Raw genomic sequence first — 26,092 nt, 5'->3', positions numbered from 1 at the left:
ATTCTGATGTTGTAAAGTTGATAGTAAAAAGATTCTGGTATTTTCAAAGTGGAATGTACTCAGTAAATATTATAGCAACAGTAGTAACTACCTCTGTGGTGGTGATAATTTTAAGACACTATGGTGATGAGCACAATATAAATATTTAGATTATATTTCGCAGTACCATTTGGAGAATTAACTAGTGCAAACCCTGAAACATTGTTAATCGTATCAAGAGCTTACCTCCACAAAGATTAAATTGGCAGCAATTCCCATAATATTTATTCCACAATACAAGTGATTCCGTCAAACTCCAGCACCCATTGTTATCCCTGTCTTTCTATCATTTTAATCTTGCTGGTGTGTCTAACAATAACATTGTTGTATCTTACATCATATTAATCTTGTTAGCAAACTTTAGCAGAGATGATGTTGGTCATGATTGTAAGCACTACTGGCAGAAGCTCCATAGGGGAAAGAATTCTTTGCTCTATTGGTGAAAAGCAAAAAGAATGGCCAAAGAGAGATTCATTTGCACAGGCTATGAACCCACAATTCCTTTCGTGAATCTTGGGGAGTCAACATAACTATATATTAACTTGGATTTTAGAGAGTAGTGGACTCCCTAGGAGGGGAAAGATCTCTTAAGTCTAGCAAAGAGATCATTTTCAAGCAGCCAGCATTCTGCTCAGAGGTCCTAAGTGCTCCTGTGGGGTCTCTGCTGCAAGAGACAGCACAAATTGAGGATTTCACTGAGAGAAATAGCGCAGAGGGCTGGCCAGCCAGAGACGATGCAGATTGAGGACTTCACTGTGAGAGCCATAGCAGCAGAGCTTGAGTAGACTCTAGTGAGGCCTTGCCTGCCCACCACTTTAATAAAGCTGAATCGGTAAGCTAGGTTAGGTAGGGGTGCCTCCAGAAGGGACCAGGGAAGCAGTTCACTTGGGACTGGAGACAGACACTTGGACTGAGTTCAACCATTAGTGGAGTTTTGTGGATGGCTGACGTGATTTGGTCCAGGGGATTTTACCTATGGGACATTCTCATCGTTGGGTGGGAAGGGAGTTAGAGGGACTACTGCCAAAGTTACTGGAAGGTGGGAGTATGTTACTCTTTATTTGCATATATTCTGTTGCTGGGTTTTCCCAAGTTTATGACCATGTTCCCTTACCAAAGATTTCCTTGTTTGAGTACAGTCTCTGAGTGCTTGCAAATGTGGGGGAGTCCTGCCTGTTAAGGGCACCCAAAGAGGGTGGGGACTGGAGCCAGTTTAGTTATTTGGCAAGGTGGGCCCTAAATATATTTCACCCAGTAGTTTTTGCTGATTTTAACCACCTGGCAGAAGAGTTACACTATCATTACCATGGCAGTATCTAGAGGCCCCAGCTGTGAAAGGAGTTTCCTTGTCTTATGCATTGTAGGCAATGGTAAGAGAGAGTTCCTGTCCCAAAGAACCTACAGTCTAAATAGAGAGGACTCACAAAGGGTGGGAGACAGGAAGTATCTCCGTATTACAGGCGGGGAAATGAGGCACAGAGAGATTGTCTCAATGGGAGCTGCTGGGTGGACTTTTGAAAAATCTGGCCCATATTAACATGTCTAAATGGGCCCTGAGCTCTCAGAAAAATATGGTTCTCAGCAATTTGCCCAGTATCACACAAGAAATATGTAGCAAGGCATGGAATTAAACCCAGATTTCCTAAGTCTAAGTCCAGTATCTTAACTATATCCTTCCTGGGACTGAAGGAATGTGGAGTTGGGACTTCTCTTTCATTGTGGCTTCCTGTCCTTTCTCTGATTTTGTGTAAGAAAGTGACACCCTTCATTCTTGTGGTCTCCAAGTCTGGTACCTTTTAAAAGGTTTGAAAAAATAAATCTTAAAAGAAAACATTTGGTTCTGTTTTTCAGTTTGCCATAGAGGGCATTGAAGGTTTTATATAGCATTTAGTTCATAAAGATAATCGCTGCAATTACAATGTACATATTGTCCAGAGGTAAAAGCAAGAAGTGTCACAGATGGAAAAATACTACTCCCAAAAAAAAGTCCTTGCTTTAAGAAAAAGAAAACATCTGTACTTGAAAACCAGAACACAGCATGATTTCTGTGTATGTCTGCTTTTCTATGGTGCTCATCACAATCACTGCAGTGCCTCATAAATATGAATTAATATTTTTTCACCGCTCCTCAGTGAAGTAGGAAAATATTATTGCCTGGTTCAGAGATGAGGAAAAGGTCAGAGGGAGATCAAGTGATTTGCCCAAGGTCACCTGGAGTGGAGCTAGGAACAGAATGCTGATTTTCTGAGACCCAGACCACTGTTTGAATCACAAGACCATTCTCTTCTCTGAGATAATTCCTGGCATCTATCACGGAAAGAATCCTCAAGAACAGCCACATTTTCAGTAAAATAAAACTAGGTATATTGAATGAGCAACAGCAGCAAATATCAAACACTCCACCAGGAATTCACTGGACAATTCAAGAGCACTTTGATGGCTATGTTTCTGAGCATACCTGTGACCTTTGGAATCAGTTATGGTCACGAAGTACAAACATTTTAAAAATAAACTACATGAAGCACAGATTCAGAGAGCAATAGTAATCTTTAGGTTTTTTAGGCTTTGTTATGTTGCTGGTGAGTACCTCCGGACTTCAAACTATCCATGCGTAGCCTATTTTTAACAATCTAGGTTTCTGTCTTCTGTCATTTTTATTATCCTGAGCTTCAGAGCCAACGTAAAAGCCATTTTTCAATCAGTATGCTGCCGATTCCATTTGTGCGTTCTAGGTCTAGCTGAATCTTGGTGTGCTAAACTGAAACAAAGGTCAGGCAAACTTGGTGCATTGTGTTTTTATATTTACAAATGTTTATTATGATTATTTAATAATTTTATTACAGTATATTTAGAGGGCCCAAGTGAGATCAAGGCCCTTTATGCTAGGTGCTCTACAGACATAGTAAGAGACAGTCCCTGCCCCAGGGAGTTTACAGTGTAAATAGACAAAGGGTTGGAGAGGAAGTAGAAACCCAGAGGGTGCAATGATTTGCTTGAGGCCACATAGCACATCAGTGGTAAAGCCAGGAACAGAACCCAGGTTTTCTGAGGGTTAGTTTGTGCCCAATGTACTATACCACACTGCCAGTGTTCCCATTACATCTGGCTATCTCTGACCATGCATAATCAACTTGTTTTCACCTTACTATAACATTAGGCTGGGAAAGGCAATATATATTTAGCCGGTGGGTTATGTGATACAGAAGGGCCAGGGAACAGTGGTTGAGGGGAAATATATAAGCCCTAGGCTAATTAAGGCGTGGTTCCCTGTAGACTAGGGAGAGTTGCTATAGGTTAATTGGAGCACTTGTGATCAATTAAACCCTGTCAGGAACCTACTAAAAGTCCCTGCTTCACGCAGTTAGGGGAAGAGGAGGAAGGAGAGAGGACTGGAGCTTGGAGGTGTGTTGAGAGATTTGGAAGACCTGAGAACTAAAGTAAAAGAGACCCTGTCTCCCAGCATCTAAGGACTGAGGGTAACCCTACCTAAGGGGGATGAGAGTAAGAAACCTGCAGGGATTGAGAGGGGCTGGGACTCAGAGTGAGGAGCAAACCTAGACCCCTCCCCCGCTTCCCTCCTCTACTACCTTTCTGGGATAGTAGTGGGGCCCTTGGCACCCAAGAGCAGGGGCAAGGGGTGGCATCTTAGCCCCTCCCCAAGAAAAGCGCAGTACCCACCATATGAACATCGGCCGTCTTGCCACAGTATATATAATTAATTTTAGCTACATCAGAATGTAGCCACATGATAGCATACAATGTGTGATATGTGCTTGTATGCATATGCTGGGAATGGGCAAAATAGCTTGGCTAAAATACAAATCAATGTGATTTGAAACCCATTCCCTGAAATTTTCTCTCACTTATAACCTTTTATTTCTATTTCTCTGCTCTCCAATGGGAACTCCTCCTTGGCCCCAAATGGCTCCTTCACACCCCTCCCTGTAGATGGCCTTCAGAGGGTTCCCCAGTCCCTGATAATTTGTCTCTCTCGTGGGATTTCCTAATGGGTTCTACCAGACATTATGTTCTACAAACTCTCCTCATGCTCTTCTAAACACACCATCTATCCCCAACTACTCTAACTCTGAAGATCTTTGAAGGGAGTAACAGGTCCAGCAGCATGCTGGGCATAAACCTGCTGCTGCTTTTAGTCACAATCTGGATCCCCAGTAACATACATTCCAAAAATAACAAGGAGTCCTAGTTATTTTTACTGATACAGACTAACACGGCTACCACTCTGATACATTCCAAAGTTCATTTTGTGGCTTTGACTTGGGAAAACATAGAGTATCCTGGGTATTCATGCAACAGCAGTCCAAGAACCCAACAGACACGCTGCCAGCTTACAAGTGTCCCCAGGATATGGGAGCCTAAAGTGTTAGAGAGAGGCTGAAGGAGTCTCAGGAGGGACTGCAGAGAAAAGGGCAGCAGTGAGATAGGGTCTGACTAGCAGGGTAAAACTGAATGGGAGTTCATCCAGAAGGAGGGGGACTGGTGTAACCTGGTGGACAGATGAAGAAATCTGGTACAGGAAGGAAGAGGAATGTGAGGCAGAAAATGGGAGAGGGATGGGAGGCCAAGATGAGGAGCGAAAAGGGGTAGATGAAACATTTTGGAGTGTTACTGTTCCCCAATGTTCTCTAGTCTGGCTATCTGGTGATAAAGGGTGTGCTTATAAGGGTCACTATTAAAAATCCAACACTCACTAAGGGGTACCACACAGTGCTCTGTGAGATATACAATATTTCCTATAAACCACTGTGCAGTAACTGTTGGAAAATGCTGGCTTTCTGATAGTGACCACTGGGCCATTCTGGGTAAGTTTTTCTCTGTATATGTTAAACAAATGTTCAGTTACACCTGATGGTAATTAAAGATGAGATAAAAGGATTCTATTACCTGCCATACCAAAATAAAACCTCTGTAAATGTAGCACTAGATAACAGCCTGTCATCCAGTGATAATTGCCATAGATTTTCCCCTTTAATAGCTTGACTCAAGAGTAAGTCCATAAGCAAACACTGTGGCTACCCTAAAGGCTCTTTCCTATCATGTGACTATTGCGTTAATCAAAACAAATTTACATTACAGAATGTTGCTTGCTCTAACTTCTTCTCTTCGGTATGCATGTGGTGGTGTGTTTCATAACATGTAGTCCAATATTATCTGCAGACATACAATTGATTTGATTTGTGTTGTGTTGTTGGCCTTCTTATATTTTCAAGTAGCAAAAGGCGAGAGAGAAGGAGGTTGGAATGGAATGAGAGAAGGAGGTTGGCCAGAAGTCACTTGTGATATTGCTCCTTACTAGCAATGGATTAAATAAGTAAAGCTACTTGATGGCTGTTTGGCTTCTCTATGTATCTAGTTTTGTGATATACCTTATTCTGCAGCGTAGGAGGCAGAAGGTATATATAAAAGGATTTCTTCTCCTTTGAGAATTAACCACCTAGAACCCTGATCTTAGTAGTTGCAGGTGTTCTCAGCACCCACGGAGAAAGTGAAAGTGGAAAGCAGTGACTGTGAGGTTATGTGCATGATTCCTTACAGCACCAACTCTTCAGAGCTGTGTAGGAAGCAAAAGTTCAAATCCCTCTTTTTTTGGCCCCTATGAACAGAAGAATTTGCTCCTCACTGCTGTAATTAAGTGAGGATTCATGAGCCAGGGGAGTCCATGGTGGGAGCAGCAGGAGGATTTGGTGGCTGGGGAGTTTCCAGCCTTCCTACCAGTGGTAGGAGAAGCAGCAGTACCTGATGGGAGTAATAGTATGTCCCCAATTCATCTCACCAGCTCTGCCTCCCTTCCAAGGGGAGAGGAGAATAAGGAGACCCATTGCTGTCAGCTCCATGTGGGGAGGAGGATAGAAGAGGAAAAGATAGACGATCTCTGGGGCAACAAAACATCAGCTCCCTCTCCCTTTTGGGAACTCCGTAGCTGGGAGATGGAGAGTAAATTTAAGAGAGGCAGAGGGGAGAATGCAGACTCAAAGGGGAGAATGGAAAGGGACAGAAGGGGAAAATGTAGAGAAGACAGAGAGATTTAGATGATTGAAGAAATGACAGAGGCAATCACAGGGAAAACTAACAACCCAAGGGGAAAAGACAAACAGATAGAAGGAAAGGGAAACAGTGAAGAAACTTAAAGGAAGAGAGAGAATAGAAAATGTGACGGCCAGAAAGAGATTCATTATAAAGACATTTCTACATTTCTTTGGTGGTTTCCTTTTTTGCATTCGAATTCTGTTCAGCCTGCTGGTATGTATGGTAGAGTAGACTGTCCATACCTGCATTATTTTTTAATATGCTATGCTTGCAAACGTATGGGTTAATGATGAAATGCCCTGGGATGTCTTACTTGAAAAGGCAAACAGGCCCATACATGTCTGTCATAAGGACTTTTTTGATTTGCTGATACTCCTATCTTAGAAGACCCAATTGTTCTAAGCACTCTTTCCCCAGCCCTCCAGAAGGTGAATGAACTTAGGCTAGTTGTTCCCTGTTCCTGGCAATTTTATAGCCACAATTAACCTTAAACCCAGTTTGCTGTGAAGTTTTATTTTGTGAGCAATAGTTAAACTTTGCTAGAACTCTTTCCCTCCCAAAATTCAGTGCTTTAAAATTTTTTAGTATAGCACTTTCATTCAGAAGCCAAAGACGGAGAGATTTTTAAACAAAGGAAATTGTCACAGGGTGCCCCTCCCCCCAGTTAGGCTTAAGAGAGGGCAGGAAGGAGACTGGAGGAATCAATCAGGATAAGGGGCAGGTGAGGTAAGATGAGAACTGCCTCAGGAAGAAAGGAGAGACCTAGGGAGAAACAGGAGCAGCAGAGGAGAGCCGTTTCAGGGAGCCATTGAGAAGAACAAAAGACGAAGAATACTTTATGGTGAGGTTGCGCCAGAGCCGGGGAACCCCAGTGTAGGGGCCCCTAGGAAGAAGGGGGGGAACCAGCCTGGTTAGGGGAAGCTGAGCCCAGTGGTGCAAGTAGGGCGGTATGGTACACCGTACCAGTAAGCTATTTATAGCCAGTACGGCCTACCAGAAAGACTTAGGAGGAGCAGAATGTGGAGCCGAGCAGCCCCACACCGGCAGCTCCTCCGGCACACCCCAGCCCTGTCCTCTGGTGGGGAGGCTGCACAGAGCCCGGCCAGGACTCGGGGGACGCAGCTGCATGGAAGGGCTGGGGGCGGGGCTAGGGGCAATGCAGCTGCACCAGAGGAGCTGCCGGCATGGGGCTTGGTTGCCAGTGTGTCTGGGGAAAAAAAATAGTCTCTGCTGTCAGAGGGAGCTGGTTTGAAACTCCTGCTGGCAATTCCCAAGCGTGTATGACTGTGAACTGGCTGTTGTTCCAGAGAGCAAACTCTCCTCTTCTCTTAGCAGGCCACACAGCAGCTGTGCCGTGTCCACCCACTGGGAGCCCCCTTCTCCTCTCCCTCCCCCCCCCCCCGCAGTAATGTGGGATGGATCGTGGGGAGAGTGTGGGGGGCCCCAGGCTGCAGGTGGGGTGGGATCATGTGAGGAGTCACACAGGGGGGTGGTCACATGGGGAGGTCACGTGCCAGCCCCCCTCCGTTAGCTGGTGCCGTGTGCCGGTAAGAAATGAATCCTATTTGCACCACTGGCTGAGCCTGAAACAAAAGGGCTAGTGCTAGAGGGTGGAAATTTTACCCACCTAATGAAAAGTAACTCCAAAAGTATTGGCCAGTTTGATACTGCTGCTGTGATGTTAGCATTAGTTAATGTCTGCACAGAACTTTCAGGATATGAAGTTCAGCACACAGTCGAATACTGAGTATTATTATTACTAAATCTCAACCTCTGAACTGGGCAAAGGGCAAACCCAATACACTGGGTTTATTGTGATCACAGGCCCTTGCGTGTGTGTAGTTGACACCCCTGCCAACTCCTTTTCTCGTTAACAGACATAGAAACTAAGAAGAGCATGTTGCTCTCTAAAGTGACCAGAGTGTAGGATCCTTGCCAATTTCAGTATCCTGCCAGCTCAGCAGAACAGCAGGGCCGCTGGAATGATTTGTATAGTGGGGGTGCTGAGAACCATTGAATTAAATTGTAAACCCTGTATATGATGGAAACCAATTCAAGCCAGGGGGTGCGGTAGCACCCGTCATTCCAGCACCTATGCAGAACAGAGCTAGCAGATAGAATGGAAGGATGCATGAGATGGACTCTCATCTTCAACCTTCTGAGCTCCCATGGCTGAGTTACTCAGCAGAGGAGCTGGAATTTCCCATTGTTGCACCTCACATTTCAGAACAATGCGAAGCTTATTTATCTTATATGTGGAGGGACAATTGAAACAAACAAAATTAGTAGGTGATGTAATGGAGCCCTTTTTAATACTGCAAGTTGACTAGACCTGGTAACTGTAACAAAAATAAATTTGTAACTAAATGAGAATTCCAAGAAGCCTGATCTCAGTGTACAGCACTTGTGTGATGGGTGTTGATTTCATATATATTAACATTTCATTTATTTTTCCCTCCAGTTTTAAAAATATATCTATAGATTCCCATCCAGTGCTCTGGACATCTATCCCACATATTAATAATTACAATTTAAACATAGAGAAAGGATTGCCCATAAATGTATCCATTTCGACCCATACCATCTTGAGCAGCTTTGAACAAAGAGGAAAAAAAAAAAAAGATGGGTTCTGTGTCATGCTTAGAATGTTAACATATTTTGGGCTCTGGCAGACCAAGAAGGGGCAGCAAGTTCCAAAATCAAGGGTCCATTTATATTTCCTTACCACTCTTAGATTCACCGGGGGCAGTGATCCTCAGCTGGTGCAAAGTGGCATAGCTCCATTGACTTCAAATTGCAATGGGACTTCTTGAAAAGTTTCTAATTCATATTTAGTTGACTTCAGTGGCACTATGACAATTTCTACCAAGTATCTGCCCCGATAACATTTATTAATATCAGATGTGTAAGTTTTTGTTTGCATTTGCTGAAAAGATATTGGGGTTTTGTTGTTGTTGTTGTTGTTGTTTTTTTTTGAAACAGCACTTCAAAATATGAAATAAAAGAAAAATAGAGTTTGGCAGCTAAGCCATTTCAACATTTAAGGCCAGATTTTGCCTCTCTTACGTCTCTTGAGTTGTGCTTAACTTTACAGTTAGCATAACTGATACCAGTGGAGCTACTCCCAGAGTGAGACACTACTGTTTGTAAGTGGAGCTGGTAGAGACCTTATTAAGCTATTACTCCTGCTCTTATGGTGGTAAAGTCCTATGTATATAAGGGACATGCCAGTAGAGCTGGGTAAATATTTTTTAGCCAAAGCTTTTTTTCACTGAAAAGTGCAAATTCAGGGCAACTGAAATCATTTTGAAAATTCATGATGAATTTGCTGAACTGTTTCAGGTGTGTGTGTGTGTGGGGGGAGAATTCTTTAAAAAAAAATCAAAATGCTTCATTTTGACATTTTTGAAACACATGTTGATTTTTCTAATCAAAATGTGGTTTTATTAAATAGTATTAAAATAAACATTTAAAAAACTCAAACTGAATGAGTCAAACAAAATGTTTCGTTTGACTTGAAGCAAATTGTTTTTTGTCTTTTTGTTATGGATAGTGAGACAAAAATCCAGTTGTTTGCACTCCAGTCAGATGGTGTGTGGGGGGAAGGGGGAATGTACAAGTTTGGACAAAACCCTTCAGTGGTTCATTTGCCATTACTGATTTCTCTTGGAAAAAGTTTTGGATAATACAAGATTTGTAGTTCTGGCAACTCCTATAAATGTCACCATGTACAGATCTGCCATTTACAGAATGTTAATTGTATGAGAAGGTGATATGATTAGTTCCACTTCTTTCTCTTTGCCTGTGTTTGTACTAGTGAAAGGTGCCAGATTGTGAGTCCTGAAGACTGGAGTCTTTTGTTCGTTCACATAAGTATAATACAAGCAACAGCATTGCAAGCTCACTCACTGTCGCTTTCCGTTACAACCTGGCCTGAAGGGACTACTTCTAGGGGAAAGGGAATAGTTCTTCTCCTTGCTTGAGTCAGTTCTCTGACTCTGTGCAGAGACTGCCAGCCAACAATGGTGCCAGTTGGTGCCAACTGTGGTAGGTTTTGTGATGTGGGCATCTATCCATTTGGAACTGGACTAAACCATCTCATGTCACTTATGTTACCAAGCAGCCAACAGATGGCAAAGATGTCCGGTCACTACTGACAGTTCCTTCATTTACTGTTTTTGATAGTGAGTGCTGATGAATCTGCTAATTTATTCAGAGCTCTCTTCAGCCCAAATGCACTTTCATGGCAGCTAGGCCTTGGAAAGTCCATGCTTTTCATGAGCTTCAGCAATCCAAGAAGCTGCTCCTAAGTATAGGAGAGAAATACTGTCCTCAGCGACAGCTGCAAAATGCTGATTAGGCATTATGGCAAGATTTTCAAAAAATAGGAGTCTAAAATTAGACTCCTAAAGCCATATTTAGGCACCCAACACATTACTGGTTGGGAAATCACGCAGTAGTTTTCACTGACGTCTGTATACATGTATGTACATACACCCCAAAGTTGAAATCTGAGGCCCTTTTGAAGTCAGTAGTAAAACTATCATTAACCTCAATGGAGCCAGGCTTTCACCCCACACATGGAGGTGATATCCCTCTGATAAGTTGCAGCAGTATGTGGTAAATGAATTTTTTTTTTGATGCAAATCCAGAGTAACTTCAATGGTTTAAATGGAATTACTCTGGATATACAAAGGGGTAATTGAAAACCGTTTGTCCCACTGTCTCTCATGTCTTACAATCGTGAAAATAGACTCGAAGCTTTATCTGCCCAAATTCCAAATCAATTTGCGACATGAATTTTGGTTATACATTGAGTATAATATGCACAAGATCTTGGCTCCAAAAGTAGCTTCAATCACACATGGGACTATAGGCTCAGCAGTGATGGCTTGGGAATGGCGGGGAATGATTTTTTTCTTTTTTGTAGCTTTAACTTCTGCATTACAGTCTGTGCTGTACTGTCCCTGAAAGTACAGTAGGACTACATTTTAGTATAATTGTGGACTCATTTTTATCTGCCCAACACTGAAAAGGACACTGACATGAAAAATTATCTTTGTCTAAATTTGTATAGGCAGTACATTCTTTAGAATAAATCTGCAGTGGAACAGCATTATTGACAGCTACATCAATTTTCCCAGATGAATAGCTATGTGGATTTCCCAGCAGGTACAAATAATACAAGTTTAGGATCTCTGTAGCTCATCTTTCAAGAGTGAAATAAGAACCACAGATATGTTTCAATTTGGAGAGCCTACAGTTTATGATGCAGTTGTTGTTTTGGAAGACTACATGTTAGATTCTTGGAGAAGCAAAGAATTAGTTTAGATTTAGTGCCCTTCATAAAATACAACATGATTCAATTTTATGGAAGGATATGCCAGTGTAATATACGTATTTATATGTCACACAAAAAGCAGCTGTGGTATAGGTTCTCAAAAGCTAAAATGTTTTCCCTTTGTTGTTGTTGTCCCATAGCTCTAAATTCAGCTGAATGTGTTTTGTACACACAGAGAATAAATATTTTATCAAAGAAAAAAAGAAGAGAAGCTTGACAGTTTGATTAAACCTCTTTTATGGCAGAGGGAAGCCTATTGGAGCAAAAATCTGTTTACACACATTCAGAAAACAATAATTATATGGAACTGAATAAAGATGAAACTGGGTACAAAATTCTTTTGAACACTTTAGAATTATAATCAATTCTTAAATTCCTTGAAATTTGAGAACACTTTGAACATAAATCATTTGTATGTGTAATGACAAGTCTCTTTGTAAAACAGTGATATGTATTGTAAGAAATGTGTTTAGATCAAAGTGGTATGGTTAGAATTAAAATTTCACATGTTCACATCTAACCTTAAGAATCACTGCAGGGAATATTCTCATATTTTTGAAATTCTATGTGTGGAAAGTTTCTACAGTGTATATAGCTTCTCTTTTGGGAAAGTCAGGAAGATAGAGCAATAATCTGCTAATCACCAATCAGGGCTGGATTTATGCCAGGGCTCACTGTAGTGTCCAGTGATAAAATGAGGATTACATTTAGAGAGTTCATGTCTTTGGTTTTAGGACTGGTACTTGAAGAAAAGGAGAACCAGTATGTGGGAGAGTGTGGCCTGAAGAATTGGAAATGTACAAGCAGAAAGTTTTTTCCTCTTGCTAATTGAGAGAGTCCATTAAAATTGGCCATTTTGCTACAAGAAATTAGCATTTTTTCCCCCTTCACCTAACACACTAAAGAACTCAAAAACTGACACCACCAGGTCTGCACCTTAGCAGCTGAGGATGGAGGCCTGGCAACTCTTAAGATGGGAGGTCAGGTTAAAGGGAAGTGGGTCTATCTTGCTCTCAGCAAATACGTTATAATGTCTGCAAATGTATTGTCTAAAGGGAGTGCTGTCCTCTGGCATCTGTGTTCACCATTGCTTTCCTGTGAAAGGACCTCATGCATTAGCTAGGCTAGGGACAGTATCTGAGATGCATATTCTGCTAGTGAACTCTTCTGCTCTTCTAGCTGGCTACTGCCCTTTCACATGATGGTTGTTGTTGGTGGTTGTTTTTATTATTTTCAAGAGGTTTCATTAATGGAAAAGCGAAGAGATAATGCTACCGAACAAATAAATACTTTTAATTTAGGAATCCTTAAAACCATTTTTTGATACATCAGGAATCTAAAATTACTCTACCTTTAAAATCATAGCATCACTCAGTTCTTTGATTAACATTATGAGTTCCATTTTGGGCTTGACTAACTTACAAGCGTATGACTGCGCAGAACACCTAGTTTGTCGATAGTTACAGTAAATAATAAATATGTTTTCCTCTGAATAGATCCCTAGGAAGCTTAAGAATTGTTTAATAATTAGTAGTATTTCTTAATACAACACTCAGTCTCCTCTTTCTCTGCCTCACTCCAGCCCCCGTCTCCTAGTGCTCTTCTCCCAATAAGTTTTTATCCTGATCCAATGTCCACTGAAGTCAGGGGGAGTTAGATCAGGTCCTTTATGACTGCTCAGCTTTCTTGCTGTTTTTGTATCCCTCCTAACAATGAGTCAAATTCTCTGCAAGCGTAATGCTGCTGATTTCAGGGTCATTTTGCCAGCAGAAAATTTGGGCTATCCTCTCCAACTGCTGCCAAAAACCCCAGTATCTTAACATCTTAAGACACTGGGCAAACTTTTCAAAAGCTCTCCTTACATCCCATTTTCAGAGCCTCAGATCCCATGAACTTCTTTAGTGACTTTTGAAAATGGGACATAGGATCCTAAGTCACTTAAGCTAATTTGAAAATGTTACCCAGCATTTTTTTCCTCCTTCAAAAGTAGATGAGAGAGTTTTAATTATTACCTGTGACATTAAAACCCATTACTGTTCTATTGAAAAAGAATTCATCGACCTAATACTGAACTTTGAAAATAACTCAGAACTAAAAGTCTACCTCATTGCAAATAAGAGCCTATCTATTTTAGGACTTTATTCTGCCACCTGTCACTGCAGTATCTTGAGTGCTTTCCATGTAGAGTGACCAGTTAGCAAGTGTGAAAAATTGGGATGGGGGGGGGGGCGGATAATAGGTGCCTTTGTAACAAAAAGCCCTGAATATCAGGACTGTCCCTATAAAATTGGGACATCTGGTCACCCTATTTCCATGCAATATCAATTACAAATAGCAAAGTCCTTCTTATAATGGACTTCATGGAGTCTTGCACTTTTCTCTTTTAAAGGTCTGAACTCTGCTTGGCGTAAGGCACTCTACTGTAATGCTCATCCAGCAAGCGCACTCAGTTTTGACACAACCAGGTTTTCGTCTAGTGTAAGATTTACTTCATGTGCTTGACATCCTCAGGAAGCATGAGACTGACCAATCACAGCAGTAAGTTGTGAATCTCTCTGTCGTAAGTTGAATGTGCATGACAAGGGCTACTGCTAAAAATGCTTCCTGTGTTGTCTTAAATTTGTGTGCCTGTGTTAATTTGTTTGTTTTTTTTCCTACCCCTTAACACTTTATTTGAGTTTGTCTGTTGGGTTTAATGTTCTCCTCTCTCTCTCTCTCTCCCTTTTTATTTCTTCTTCAGAAAATCATTTTTAGGATCTAATTAATTCTCCTAGGTCTGCCAGCCACTATAATTGGCTTGACCTTCATATTTTTACAGTATTGGCTGATCTAATTGGCCCAGTAACACACTCCCATGTTTGCTGGATTCCTGCCATTATTGTAAAGCTCTGTTTGTTTGGTCTGTGCAACAGTGCTCTTTTCTGTTTCAGTTTGTAAGCATTGTTTAATGAGAATTTTTTGTCTGACCACTTCTCTTCTTAAAGGAAATTGCATTCATTTAGTTTTTAAATCAGAAGCTTAAAGACCCCGGTATAGTTTGTCTCATCTCTTAGCTCACTATATCAAGGCTGTATTCAATTAGAGGGCAATGGCTATTTATAGCATTCTTGAATGTACATCCACAATTATAACTCTGTGCAAAGGGCCAAGTGCAAGTTTTATATGGAACACATTTCAATAATTCACAGAATATAAATGACTGAGGAGTCACTATAGAACGTAAAAGGGACTCTCAAAGATATGGTAAGACTCTATGGAATCAGTGCAGTTGTTCCAGATTACTAAAGTGCTAAAATCAGTATTTGATCCAACATGCTCTTTTTAAACTCATAGGGTAATCACCAGTGTTTGAATTTCTCTATTTAACAGTAGTAAGAAATATGACAGATTACCTGGATGCCTGCTGGACCTTTTATTTTCTGTCATGTTAAATATTTCTGTACATAAGCACAGAAATATAAATAACAGATTTTGGGTGGAGAAATGAATTTTCTAAGCCAGAGGAATATTACCTACTCATAGAGCAGCAAGAACCTATTAAGATTCCTGGGTAAAGCTATATGAGCTGTGTCTGGGTTTTTTAATCTATCCTTATTTCCAAAAGATTTTTTTTTGTTGTCTCCCCTTAGATATATATGGACAATATGGCTCACTCAATTAATCTAATCTTAAGTCTAATTAACCTAAAAATAGATGTATTCAGTAGATCCTAATACAAGAGAAACCAAATTAAATGTGCAAATAAAAATAGAAAACAATTGGTTGGCATTTCAATTTGCCTTTTTTCTTACTATTTTGTAAATAACATGTGCATACTGTATATTTGTGCTGTATGTATAATGTGCTTCTATGCGTTGGTGCTGATCCCAAAGATGATTATGTGTAGAAGTCCTACCTTTCTTCCATATAATAATATAGAAATGCCCACATGAGTTCAAAGCTTAGGGCTTGTCTACATGATTTACACTATTCTCTGTGTGTGTGTGTGTGTGTGTGTGTGTGTTGTGGGAGGCAGGGGGCTTTGGTGTGTGGGTGGTGGTGAGACTGCAGTTAGGTTTTTATGGTTGTTAATTTGGATTTCCACTACAAAGTTATATGGCTTTTGGCAATGAGTTCTAATGTATCTTTGTATTTAATTTTCTTATTTTATTGATTGATTCTGTGCCATGAGTATGCATTTGGCAACACCAGGACATGGAAAATATGAGAGACACATTCACCACTAACCTTTCTTCTGTTTTATTTCAGAGGTTTTTGCAAATCTTTTCCTACAACGATATGCATCTGATGAAGTGAGCTGTAGCTCACGAAAGCTTATGCTCAAATAAATCGGTTAGTCTCTAAGGTGCCACAAGTACTCCTTTTCTTTTTGTAAATATATATAATCAATTGAGGGCAAGCCAAGTACACATGGCACAGTGCAGTGATCCTTCTCTAATGTTGCAGCTTTGACAACGGGATGAGGAGTCTTCCTTGAAAACTGCCAAGAGAATTGTAAGTAAATATATGTTCTATTCTCATAAAATATTAATTGGTGTCCAGTACTCCAAGCAATAGTTTTGAAGTGTTTACATTGCTCCTCTGATTGCTGTAAGCCTAACCTCTTTTTTTATCCTTGTTTTAATTTTGTGCTCCTCTTTTATTCAGTGCCCTGTAATGACACCGTAACACACTGGATAGGACTTGATCCTGCAAACATTTACACACATACTTAATTCTACTCACTGCATAAGTGTTTGGGAGCATTAGGTCCAGGATTAGAATACTGGTCTAATTAGTTACAACAGCTGGACTTAATAAGGGCTCTTGTAAAGATAATGCCACAATTTGTGCATATATTATTAGTCCTAATTTCAGTGAAGTTCTACCAGGCAGAAATATAGGCCAAACATAGCTCAAAAATAGGAACCATTTTTTTGGAAAGCTGAAAATCCCTTTTTTGGGAAAAGTTTGATCTCCAATATATTATGCCACAAGATGAAGAGTGGATAAATTGCTTCCTTTTTTTTTTTTTTTTTGCTACGCCATAAAATTCTTTGAAATGCCTATTATTAGATATTTAAGATATCCCAAGTAATAATATAGCCACTATAACAATGCCCTTAAAGGCTCCAGTATCACCATTGTATATACTAGTGTCTTGGATCAGTACTCTCAGTAGTGTAGTGCTATTTTGAAGAATGTTATCCCTCCTGTTTCTGTTTTCTATTTTTACTGCCTCCATGATCCACATTTCTTCTATTCCACCTAGACAAGGATGTAGCTTGATCTGTATCGGGCTCAGCCATAATACTGAAGATGATCATCTGCTTCATGATCTGTTGATGAGGATGGCACCAGTTCTGTTACGGGAAATCTTCAATACAAGGTGCAGGTTGGTGATTACTGATTTGTTCATACATTTTGCTTTAGAAACTCTCATTTGATTTGGTAGTAGCATCTAGTTTTGGATAAAACTTGAATACTTGAATATCTTGAATACTTGAATATCAAGCACAATTTTCATGGAGCTAGCCTTTGGGGAAACGCTTCCTTTCCTGTTCTCAGTCTTCTTTAGCCTCAATGAGGGGAACTTCATGTTAACAACGTTGCCTTATGCATGTACTGCACTCAATGCTTTTTGTTAGAGAAATCCATTGCAGCTTGGTTCATACCCCTTCCTCCTTCAAATACCTACAGACCTTGTGCAGGCACTCAAAATCCATTTACTGCAAACTGGGGGAAGTGTCCATAACTTAAGCTTGACGTCTCACAATAGACACACAAGTCACAGCACCTAAAGTTAATTGTGACATTTTTTAAGGCTATCAGAAAATAAGCCCTCTGTGATCTCCATAATAGTCTGATTACAATTGCCCGCTTAGTTGGGAACACTTCTAGAATCTCAGCTCTGGAGCCTTTATCTCAGATTATTTGAGGATCTACGTATCTCTTGATTTACTATTATTTTCTGCATTCAAAGGTTCAGAGCAGGCCAACTGACTCTCAATTCTATTTCTGGGCTTGAGTGGATCCTTCTTTGTCTGGTTTTACCTGAGGTAGATGCAACAGCTATCCAAGCAGGGGACATGTATCAATAGTTATCCAGCAGTTGCTATGATTTATGCAGGGACAGACGTATCCGTGGTTCCTTGAAATCCTGGGGCCAGTATTCACTGCTGGAAAGAGTCCTGCTGCTTGGCTAATGGCAACGAGACCCTTCAAAATCCTTCTAAGTCACTCATCCCTACTGCCCTGACCACCAGACAGCAGGAGTAATTCTGACTCTTTGTTGGGGAAAAAGACTTATGTGTCATAATTGTCCCTGTTGTTCATTGTGCAAATGTTGGAATTCATGCCTTTAAGTGGCCCAAATACAGAATTAAAGAGTATGGGGCTGGGGGAACTGAGGAGGGTAGCCACCGGGTTGGCTTGGTGGAGGAGAAGGGCAGCAAGCAGATGGGAGACACATAATGGTGTATCTAGTTCCCAGGTAGCCTTAATCTCTCTCCCTAGTTACATCTGTAACCAGCACCCCTTAGTCTGGAGACTTCCAGTTTATTTTACTCTTGTTTTCGACTGATGCATAACTCTTGCACAATAATACCTGGGGGAGCTCTTCTATTGCTTTAATACTGCCGGCATAATTTTTTCTTTCCTTTCCTTGGACTCCATTTATTAAAAGCTTCCTGAACATTGAGTCTCGGGTACATGAGTAACCCCAGGCAATCAAATCTATCAGGAAGAACACCTGCAGATTATTTATCCTGGGCAAGGTATCTGTATACTTGGCTGGCAGATACAGAAGCAGGCTGTGAAAAATACTTCTGTATAATAGGATTATATAACTGTGTTTACAGTAAAGAAGGCAGTAGGCTTGTATTCTGAACTGCTACTTCCACTGTTACTATTTTAATTACAGACTTTGGTGTAGTTCTTCCTCCTTTGAGTGATACTATGTGGTTTACCCCCAAAAAACCCTTCTAGCTATATAGTAGACTCCGTCTTACCACTATCAGACTGCTATAGGCCATTTTACTCTCGCAGTGCTAGGACAGGATTTAAAACCAGCTCATTTGTCCAGCACATTCTGCTTTGCTCTGAATATTTCAGTTGCTTGAAATGGCTAATATGCAATGACTGATTATTCAATGTCATTGTCCATGAAGACAGACAACCAAATATTTACAAATGTTATAAGTGCTTGTACACAAATACTAGAAGCCTAACCACTAAAATGGGTGAACCTGAGTACTTGGTATTAAATGAGGATATTTATGTGATAGGCATCACAGAAACTTAATGGAAAGATGATCATCAATGGGATACGGTAATACCAGGGCACAAAATATATAAGAATGACAGACTAGGTTGCACTGGTGGGGGAGTGGCACTATTTGTGAAAGAATGATAGTCAAATATAGTAATAATTTTAAATGAATCAAACTGTACTATAGAATCTCTATGGGTAGAAATTCCATGCATGAATAATAAGAATATAGTAGTAGGGATATACTACTGACCACCCGACCAGGATGGTGATGGTGACTGAAATGCTCAGGGAGGTTAGAGAGGCTAAAAGAAAATCCTGCACTGATGGCAGATTTCAACTATCCCCATATTGACTGAGCATATGTCACCACTGGCCTGGATACAGAGATGATATTTCTAGACGCCATTAATAACTGCTTCTTTGACCATCTCATCCTAGAACCCATAAGGGAACAGTCAATTCTAGATTTAGTCCTCAGTGGAGCACAGGATCTGGTCCACAAGGTGAATATAGCTGAACCGCTCACTAAGAACAACAATAATATAACTAAATCAGATATCCTTGTGGGGTGAAAATATCAAAGAAAGCCACCACAGTAGCATTTAACTTCAAAATGGGGAACTAATCAAAAATGAAAAAGTTAAACAGAAATTAAAAGGAACAGTCACAAGAGTAAAAGGCCTGCAAGCATGGAAACTATTTATTTAAAACATTATAATACCAGGGCACAAAATATATAAGAATGACAGACTAGGTCGCACTGGTGGGGGAGTGGCACTATTTGTGAAAGAATGATAGTCAAATATAGTAATAATTTTAAATGAATCAAACTGTCGGGTGGTCAGTAGTATATCCCTACTACTATATTCTTATTATTCATGCATGGAATTTCTACCCATAGAGATTCTATAGTACAGTTTGATTCATTTAAAATTATTACTATATTTGACTATCATTCTTTCACAAATAGTGCCACTCCCCCACCAGTGCGACCTAGTCTGTCATTCTTATATATTTTGTGCCCTGGTATTATAATAGACTCAAAATAAATTCATACCTTTTTAAAATTTATTTGGGGTAAGAGGGCCAACAAATGCCACCATGACTAAACAGAGTAAAAGAGGCAGTTAAAGGCAAAAAGGCATCCTTTAAAAACTGGAAGTCAAATCCTACTGAGGAAAATAGAAAGGAGCATAAACTCTGGCAAGTCAAGTGTAAAAATATAATTAGGCAGACCAGAAAAGAATTTGAAGAGCAACTAGCAAAAGACACAAAATCTAACTGCAAATTTTTTTTTAAGTACATCAGAATCAGGAAGCCTGTCAAACAATCAGTGGGGTCACTGGATGGTCAAGCTACTAAAGAAACACTCAGAAAAGACATTGCCATTGCAGAGAAGCTAAATCAATTCTATGCATTAGTCTTCACTACAGAAGATGTGAGGGAGATTACCACACGTGCACCTTTCATTTTTTTATGTGACAAACCTGAGGAACTTTCCCAGATTGAGGTGTCAAGAGAAGAAATTTTGAAACAAATTGATAAATTAAACAGTAAAAAGTCACCGGCGCCAAACAGTATTCACCCAAGAGTTCTGAAGGAACTCAAAGATGAAATTGCAGAACTACTAACTGTGGTATGTAACCTGTCACTGAAATAAGCCTAAAAAGAAAAGGAGGACTTGTGGCACCTTAGAGACTAACCAATTTATTTGAGCATGAGCTTTCGTGAGCTACAGCTCACTTCATCGGATCATCAGCATCACTTTCATCAGCTCACAAAAGCTCATGCTCAAATAAATTGGTTAGTCTCTAAGGTGCCACAAGTCCTCCTTTTCTTTTTGCGAATACAGACTAACATGGCTGTTACTCTGAAACCTGAAATAAGCCTGTGTATCAAATGACTGGAGGATAGGTAATGTAATGCCGATTTTTAAAAAAGTCTCCAGAGGTGATTCTGGCAATTACAGGCCAGCAAACCTACCTTCAGTACCAGGCAAATTGGTTGAAACTGTAGTAAAAAACAGAACTATCAGACACATAGATGGACACAATATGTTGGGGAAGAGTCAATGTGGCTTTTGTAAAGGGAAATCATGCCTCAGCAATCTACTAGAATTCTCTGAGGGGGTCAACAAGCATTTGAATAAGGGCAATCCAGTAGATTTAGTATACCTGGACTTTCAGAAAGCCTTGGATAAGGTCCCACACCAAGGGCTTTTAAGCAAAGTAAGCAGCCATGGGATAAGAGGGATGGTCCTCTCATGGTTCAATAACTGGTTAAAAAATGGGAAACAAAAGGTAGGAATAAATGGTCAGTTTGCACAATGGAGAGAGATAAATAGCAGGGTGTCCCAAGGGTCTCTACTGGACTGAGACCTGTGCTGTTCAACACTGTAACATTACCCAGGCAGAGTACAATCTGGACAGTTGGGTCCCCTCAAATTTCCAACCTGGAGTGCTTTTTATACTGCTTTGCTGTGAGTGCAACCACTCCTGGTCCATCTCACTTGCAGCCTCTAGCATGTAACTGACACTCACTGAATTACATGAATGTTCTGGCCTGTCACTCACGAATTACATTACAGGGCAACACCAGCAAATACCCAGTCCCAGACCTTCCCCCAGAAATGTGCATTTTGAACTGCCCAGATCTCGATGGACAATACAAGCTCAAAGAAAGTCTGTCCATCCATTATTTCATCAAATGATATACACAAACTCTGTTATCTGAAGTGGAGGTTCTCAAACTCTTCACTCCAAACACACACTGTTTAGATAAAACAAGTTTATTAACTAAAGAAAGAGAGATTTTTAAATGATTACTAGTAGTGAGACATAATCGGAATTGGTTACAAAGAAAATAAAGGTTTCAGAGTAGCAGCCGTGTTAGTCTGTATTTGCAAAAAGAAAAGGAGTACTTGTGGCACCTTAGAGACTAACCAATTTATTTGAGCATAAGCTTTCGTGAGCTACAGCTCAAATAAATTTGTTAGCCTCTAAGGTGCCACAAGTACTCCTTTTTCTTTTTTTTAAAGAAAATAAAATGCAAACTAATACCTAATTTAGCAATCTAAATGAATTCAAAGCATAGGTTTTTCTCACCACATGCTCTTTGGAGTTTTTATGGTCTGGAAGCCTCCCAGCCAGGACCCTCTTTCCCCCCACCCCAGTTCAGTGTTTCTTCAGGCACTGTTGCTGCCATGAGCAGAGAGGAATGGAAGAGAGGTGATTTGTGGGATTTGATCTCTCTTCTTGTACCTTTCTCCCCTCCTTGAGGGACATCTCCCATTGGGATTCAGGTGACAGGAGATCTGTGGGATGGGAACCCGAGCTGTGTCTTTGCCAATATGTAAATTAGTCACTTACACCCTTCTTCCTGCCAAAGATTGGCCGCTTACTCAGGTTATAGCCCGCTTGGTTATGTTGATACCTGACTGAGGCATCCATTTGTTGTTTGCTTCTGAAGAACTGATCTGTGCCTGCTTTTCTAAACTAAGGGCTTGTCTACACTTACCCGAGGATTGACACTGTGGTGATCGATGAATTGGTGGTTGATTTAGCAGGTCTAGTGGACATCCGCTAAATCGACCGCTGTTAGCTCTCCTGTATTCCACCGGATCGAGAAGAATAAGGAGTCAATGGAAGAGCATCTCCAGTTGACATCGTGTAGTGTGGACCCCGCAGTAAGTAGATCTAAGCTATGTTGACTTGAGTTACGCTATTAATGACAGGTTTCAGAGTGAGTGAGTTTGTGTGTGTATGGGGGTGGGGGGGATGTGAGAGAACCTGGATTTGTGCTGGAAATGGCCCACCTTAATTATGCACATTGTAGGGAGAATGGTCACTTTGGATGAGCTATTACCAGCAGGATAGTGAGTTTGTGTGTGTGGTTTTTGGGAGGGGGGGTGAGGGGGTGAGAGAACCTGGATTTGTGCAGGAAATGGCCCAACTTTATTATCATGCACATTGTGTGAAGAGTTGTCACTTTGGATGGGCTATCACCAGCAGGAGAGTGAATTTGTGTGGGGGGGTGGAGGGTGAGAAAACCTGGATTTGTGCTGGAAATGGCCCACCTGATGATCACTTTAGATAAGCTATTACCAGCTGGACAATGGGGTGGGAGGAGGTATTTTTTCATATTTTCTGTGTATATATAAAGTCTGCTGCAGTTTCCACGGCATGCATCTGATGAAGTGAGCTGTAGCTCACGAAAGCTCATGCTCAAATAAATTGGTTAGTCTCTAAGGTGCCACAAGTACTCCTTTTCTTTTTACGCTATTAATGTAACTCAAAGTGCATAGCTTAGATCAACTTTCATGCGCAGTGTAGACATGGCCTTAGTAATCCCATAGAGCAGAATCTTATAACATTACATACAATGTTACAATGCATATTTTACCATCACACTAATATTCAGCAGATTGAGTTTTCAAATGATACATTTTGTACAAAGTATGTCTTGTGAGGTATCATAATAAGGGTGAACATAAGAGTACAGACTCTCAAACACATTCATAAATGATCTGGAAAAGGGGATGTACAGTGAAGTGGTAAAGTTAGGAGATGATACAAATAACTCAAGATAGTTAAGTCAAAAGCTGACTGTAAAGATTTACAAAGGGGTTTCACAAAACAGGTTGACTGGGCAACTGAAATTTAGTGTTGATAAGCACGAAGTAATGCGCATTGGAAAGCATCATCCTAACTAAACATATAAAATGATGGGGTCTAAATTAGCTGTTACCACTCAAGAAAGAGATCTTGGGGTCAGTGAGCAGATGTTTTCAGAGAACTAACCACAATGTGCAGTGGCAGTCAAAGCTAATAGAATGTTAGGAATCATTAGAAAAGGAATAGATATAAGACAGAAAATATCATAATGCAACTATATAAATCCATGGTACACCCACACATTGACTAATGCATACAGTTCTGGTTGCCCCATCTCAAAAAAATATATTAGAATTGGAAAAGGTATAGAGAAGGGCAACAAAAATTATTTGGGGTCTGGAACAGTTTCAATATGAGAGAGGTTAAAAGGACTGGGACTGTTCCTCTTAGAAAGAGATGACTAAGGGTGGATATATTAGAGAGCTATACATTCATGAATGGTATGGAGAAAGTGAATAGGGAAGTGTTACTTACCCTTCACATAACGCAAGAACAGTGAAAGTAATAGACAGCAGATTTAAAACAAACATGAGGAAGTACTTCACACAACGCACTGTCAACCTGTGCCCGTGGCTCTATTCATTCCATGATTTTTAAAGTCTAACAAAACTATGAATTTAAGCTCCTGGGCTTGTTTTTTTGAAAGTGTTGTGCAGGTTTCCTTTGAAAAAGAGTGATCGCTTTGTGAAAAGTGTTCATATATAAGTATTGTGGTGCTTTTGTCTTTTATCATTTTCCTGTGTGAGCTCATACGAGAGCCTAGTGATTGTCTGGTTTCACTCATGTAGTTGCTGTTGGGGCATTTAGAGCACTGGATGAGGTACACCACATGTAGTAGGCATGCATAGGACCCATGGATCTTGAAACGTGTTGTGGAAGGTGTTGATCATGGTAGTATTTGCATCTGTTCTGGCAGGATCTGGTGCCACTTTGAGTTGGTGTGTCCTGATCTGTGGGGAGCTTGCTTCTGACAATGAGCTTGGAGAGGTTGAAGGTTGTTTGAAGGCCGGAAGAGGGGGTTCAGGAAAAAATTCTTTCAGGAAATCTGGGACCTGGAACCAACAAGGATACAACAACCTTCCAAGTCTTTCAGTCAAGAACTGCTGATGAGCACCGAATTCGCTTGATTTTTTTAAAATCCCACTCACTTCACAACTAGAAAAGTGCTTTTACTTTTTAAAAACATAAACTCTTATAAAAACACCTTTTCATCCATATAGCTACAGTGCAGAAGGCATATGGAGCCTTACTCTCCACTGGCATAAACTGGTTGTACATCAGGGTATCTCCATTGACTTCAATGGGATTCCTCCCAGTTTATATCAGCACTCCCATGGACTTTTGGTATTTCTGCCACATTTGAAGGCTCTCATAGTAAAAATTGAAAGTTGCTTAGTCGCACACTTCTTTTACAGTGGGAAGCTGTCTTGGAAATTATAACGGCTCCATCTCACTGATTCAACAAAATTCTACTTATAGTACTCGATATGAGAAAAAGGTATAACTATATCTTCTAAATGGAAACCGCATGCTGAGTCAGACTAACCTTGATGCCAAGATCTATAATGGAAATGAGAGATACTATCATTAGTGTGGTATTACTATTTCATTCAGTATTTGACAGTGCCGTATATATGTGGGCAAAGTCTGCCTTTCCCACTTGTACCAAACTACAGTAAGCAGGGCCAGGTCAGTCATGCAAGCAGAACAGGAGATCAATGAAGGCAGCAAAATATTTTGTGGTTCTTCATTGAGTTGCGTAACTGTGATCCTAGAGCAGGGGTATAATTTCCAGTTAGCCCAAGGCAGTGAAACACCCTACACTTGGTGCTAATAGATTCATATATGGACTATATTCTTTCTCTATGTGGAAAAACAGTGAAGGTTCACCCTACATGTTTGGGACCCTTTTCACATCAAACTATGTACTATGGTAAATATAAAATCAAATAGAGCTGTGCCATATATGTGCAGTACAGTATGCCTGCCACAGCTGATTCAGCACCAAGCATTTGGCCATCACTTTACTATGAGTGATTTGCAGGAGAGAGAAAGTTAGCCATTAGTTTAAAGCAGTGCATTTCCCCCCCACTACTTTCTAATTATCTTTGCTCATCTTTCTTCTGTAGTACAATGGGCCTGAATTCAGATGAGAAAATATTTGGTCCAGCCCCCAAAGGCTAATCTGTAACTACTAACAATTGTAAGTGCCAAACATCATTTATTTTGGAGGTACCAGAATTTAATTACCATTGGTACTATCTGGAGGAATTTGTGGCATTACCCTCTAAGAATAGTTAATTCAGTGCTGGCCTTGATTGTGGCTTCATTAAATTCAACCATGTGATCTAGCTGTGAAACAGCCTCATTTCCAAATACATGTTTGAAAGAAATCTGTGTGAGATGTTCATTGTATTAGGTGTGGAGAGCAAAGTATGTAGTTTTTGTTTTGTTGTTTACGTTTTTAATAATTTGGAATAAGGCTTTTTTTGTGTTAACAAGTAGGGAGATTCTGCTATTTAAAAAATGTAACAGATTTTTAAGGTGGCCACATAGTATAGCATGCATATACGTTTCTAAGTACATAAAGGGCTCCTGAAAGATGCTGTCTTGACAGCTCTGGAGAATGTTGTCCTCTATCCACAAAATGGGTGATAATGGGAATCATGCTCCATGAATCATGCTCAGCTTCCACTGCCGCTAATGGAAGTTGCAAAGGTGTGTATACAGGGAAGTATG

At 40.4% G+C, this 26,092-nt stretch overlaps 1 protein-coding gene across 9 annotated transcripts in view; it reads left to right on the top strand.

Annotated features, from left to right (window-relative positions):
- Positions 1 to 6,808: 6,808 nt before the first annotated feature.
- The window catches only part of ELOVL6 (ELOVL fatty acid elongase 6), a 184,280-nt gene continuing 164,996 nt past the window's right edge, over positions 6,809 to 26,092 (top strand). For 2 of the 9 annotated variants that reach the window (XM_084625351.1, XM_084625358.1), the window contains exons 1-5: positions 6,809 to 6,928; positions 13,818 to 13,966; positions 15,677 to 15,922; positions 16,680 to 16,802; positions 22,243 to 22,365. Coding sequence is in view for 3 of the 9 variants with exons in the window: in XM_084625353.1 (XP_084481479.1) it covers positions 16,753 to 16,802 (50 nt within the window). In the remaining 6 variants the exon portion in view is untranslated. Of the gene's footprint in view, positions 6,929 to 13,817; positions 13,967 to 15,676; positions 15,923 to 16,679; positions 16,803 to 22,179; positions 22,366 to 26,092 lie in introns of all 9 variants that reach the window. The other 7 variants (XM_084625353.1, XM_084625350.1, XM_084625349.1 and 4 more) reach the window with 7 other exon arrangements.

This window comes from Lepidochelys olivacea, assembly GCF_965140295.1.
Source record: "Lepidochelys olivacea isolate rLepOli2 genome assembly, chromosome: 4".
NCBI classification, from domain to species: domain Eukaryota; kingdom Metazoa; phylum Chordata; order Testudines; family Cheloniidae; genus Lepidochelys; species Lepidochelys olivacea.
This window is presented reverse-complemented; position numbering and strand designations above follow the sequence as displayed.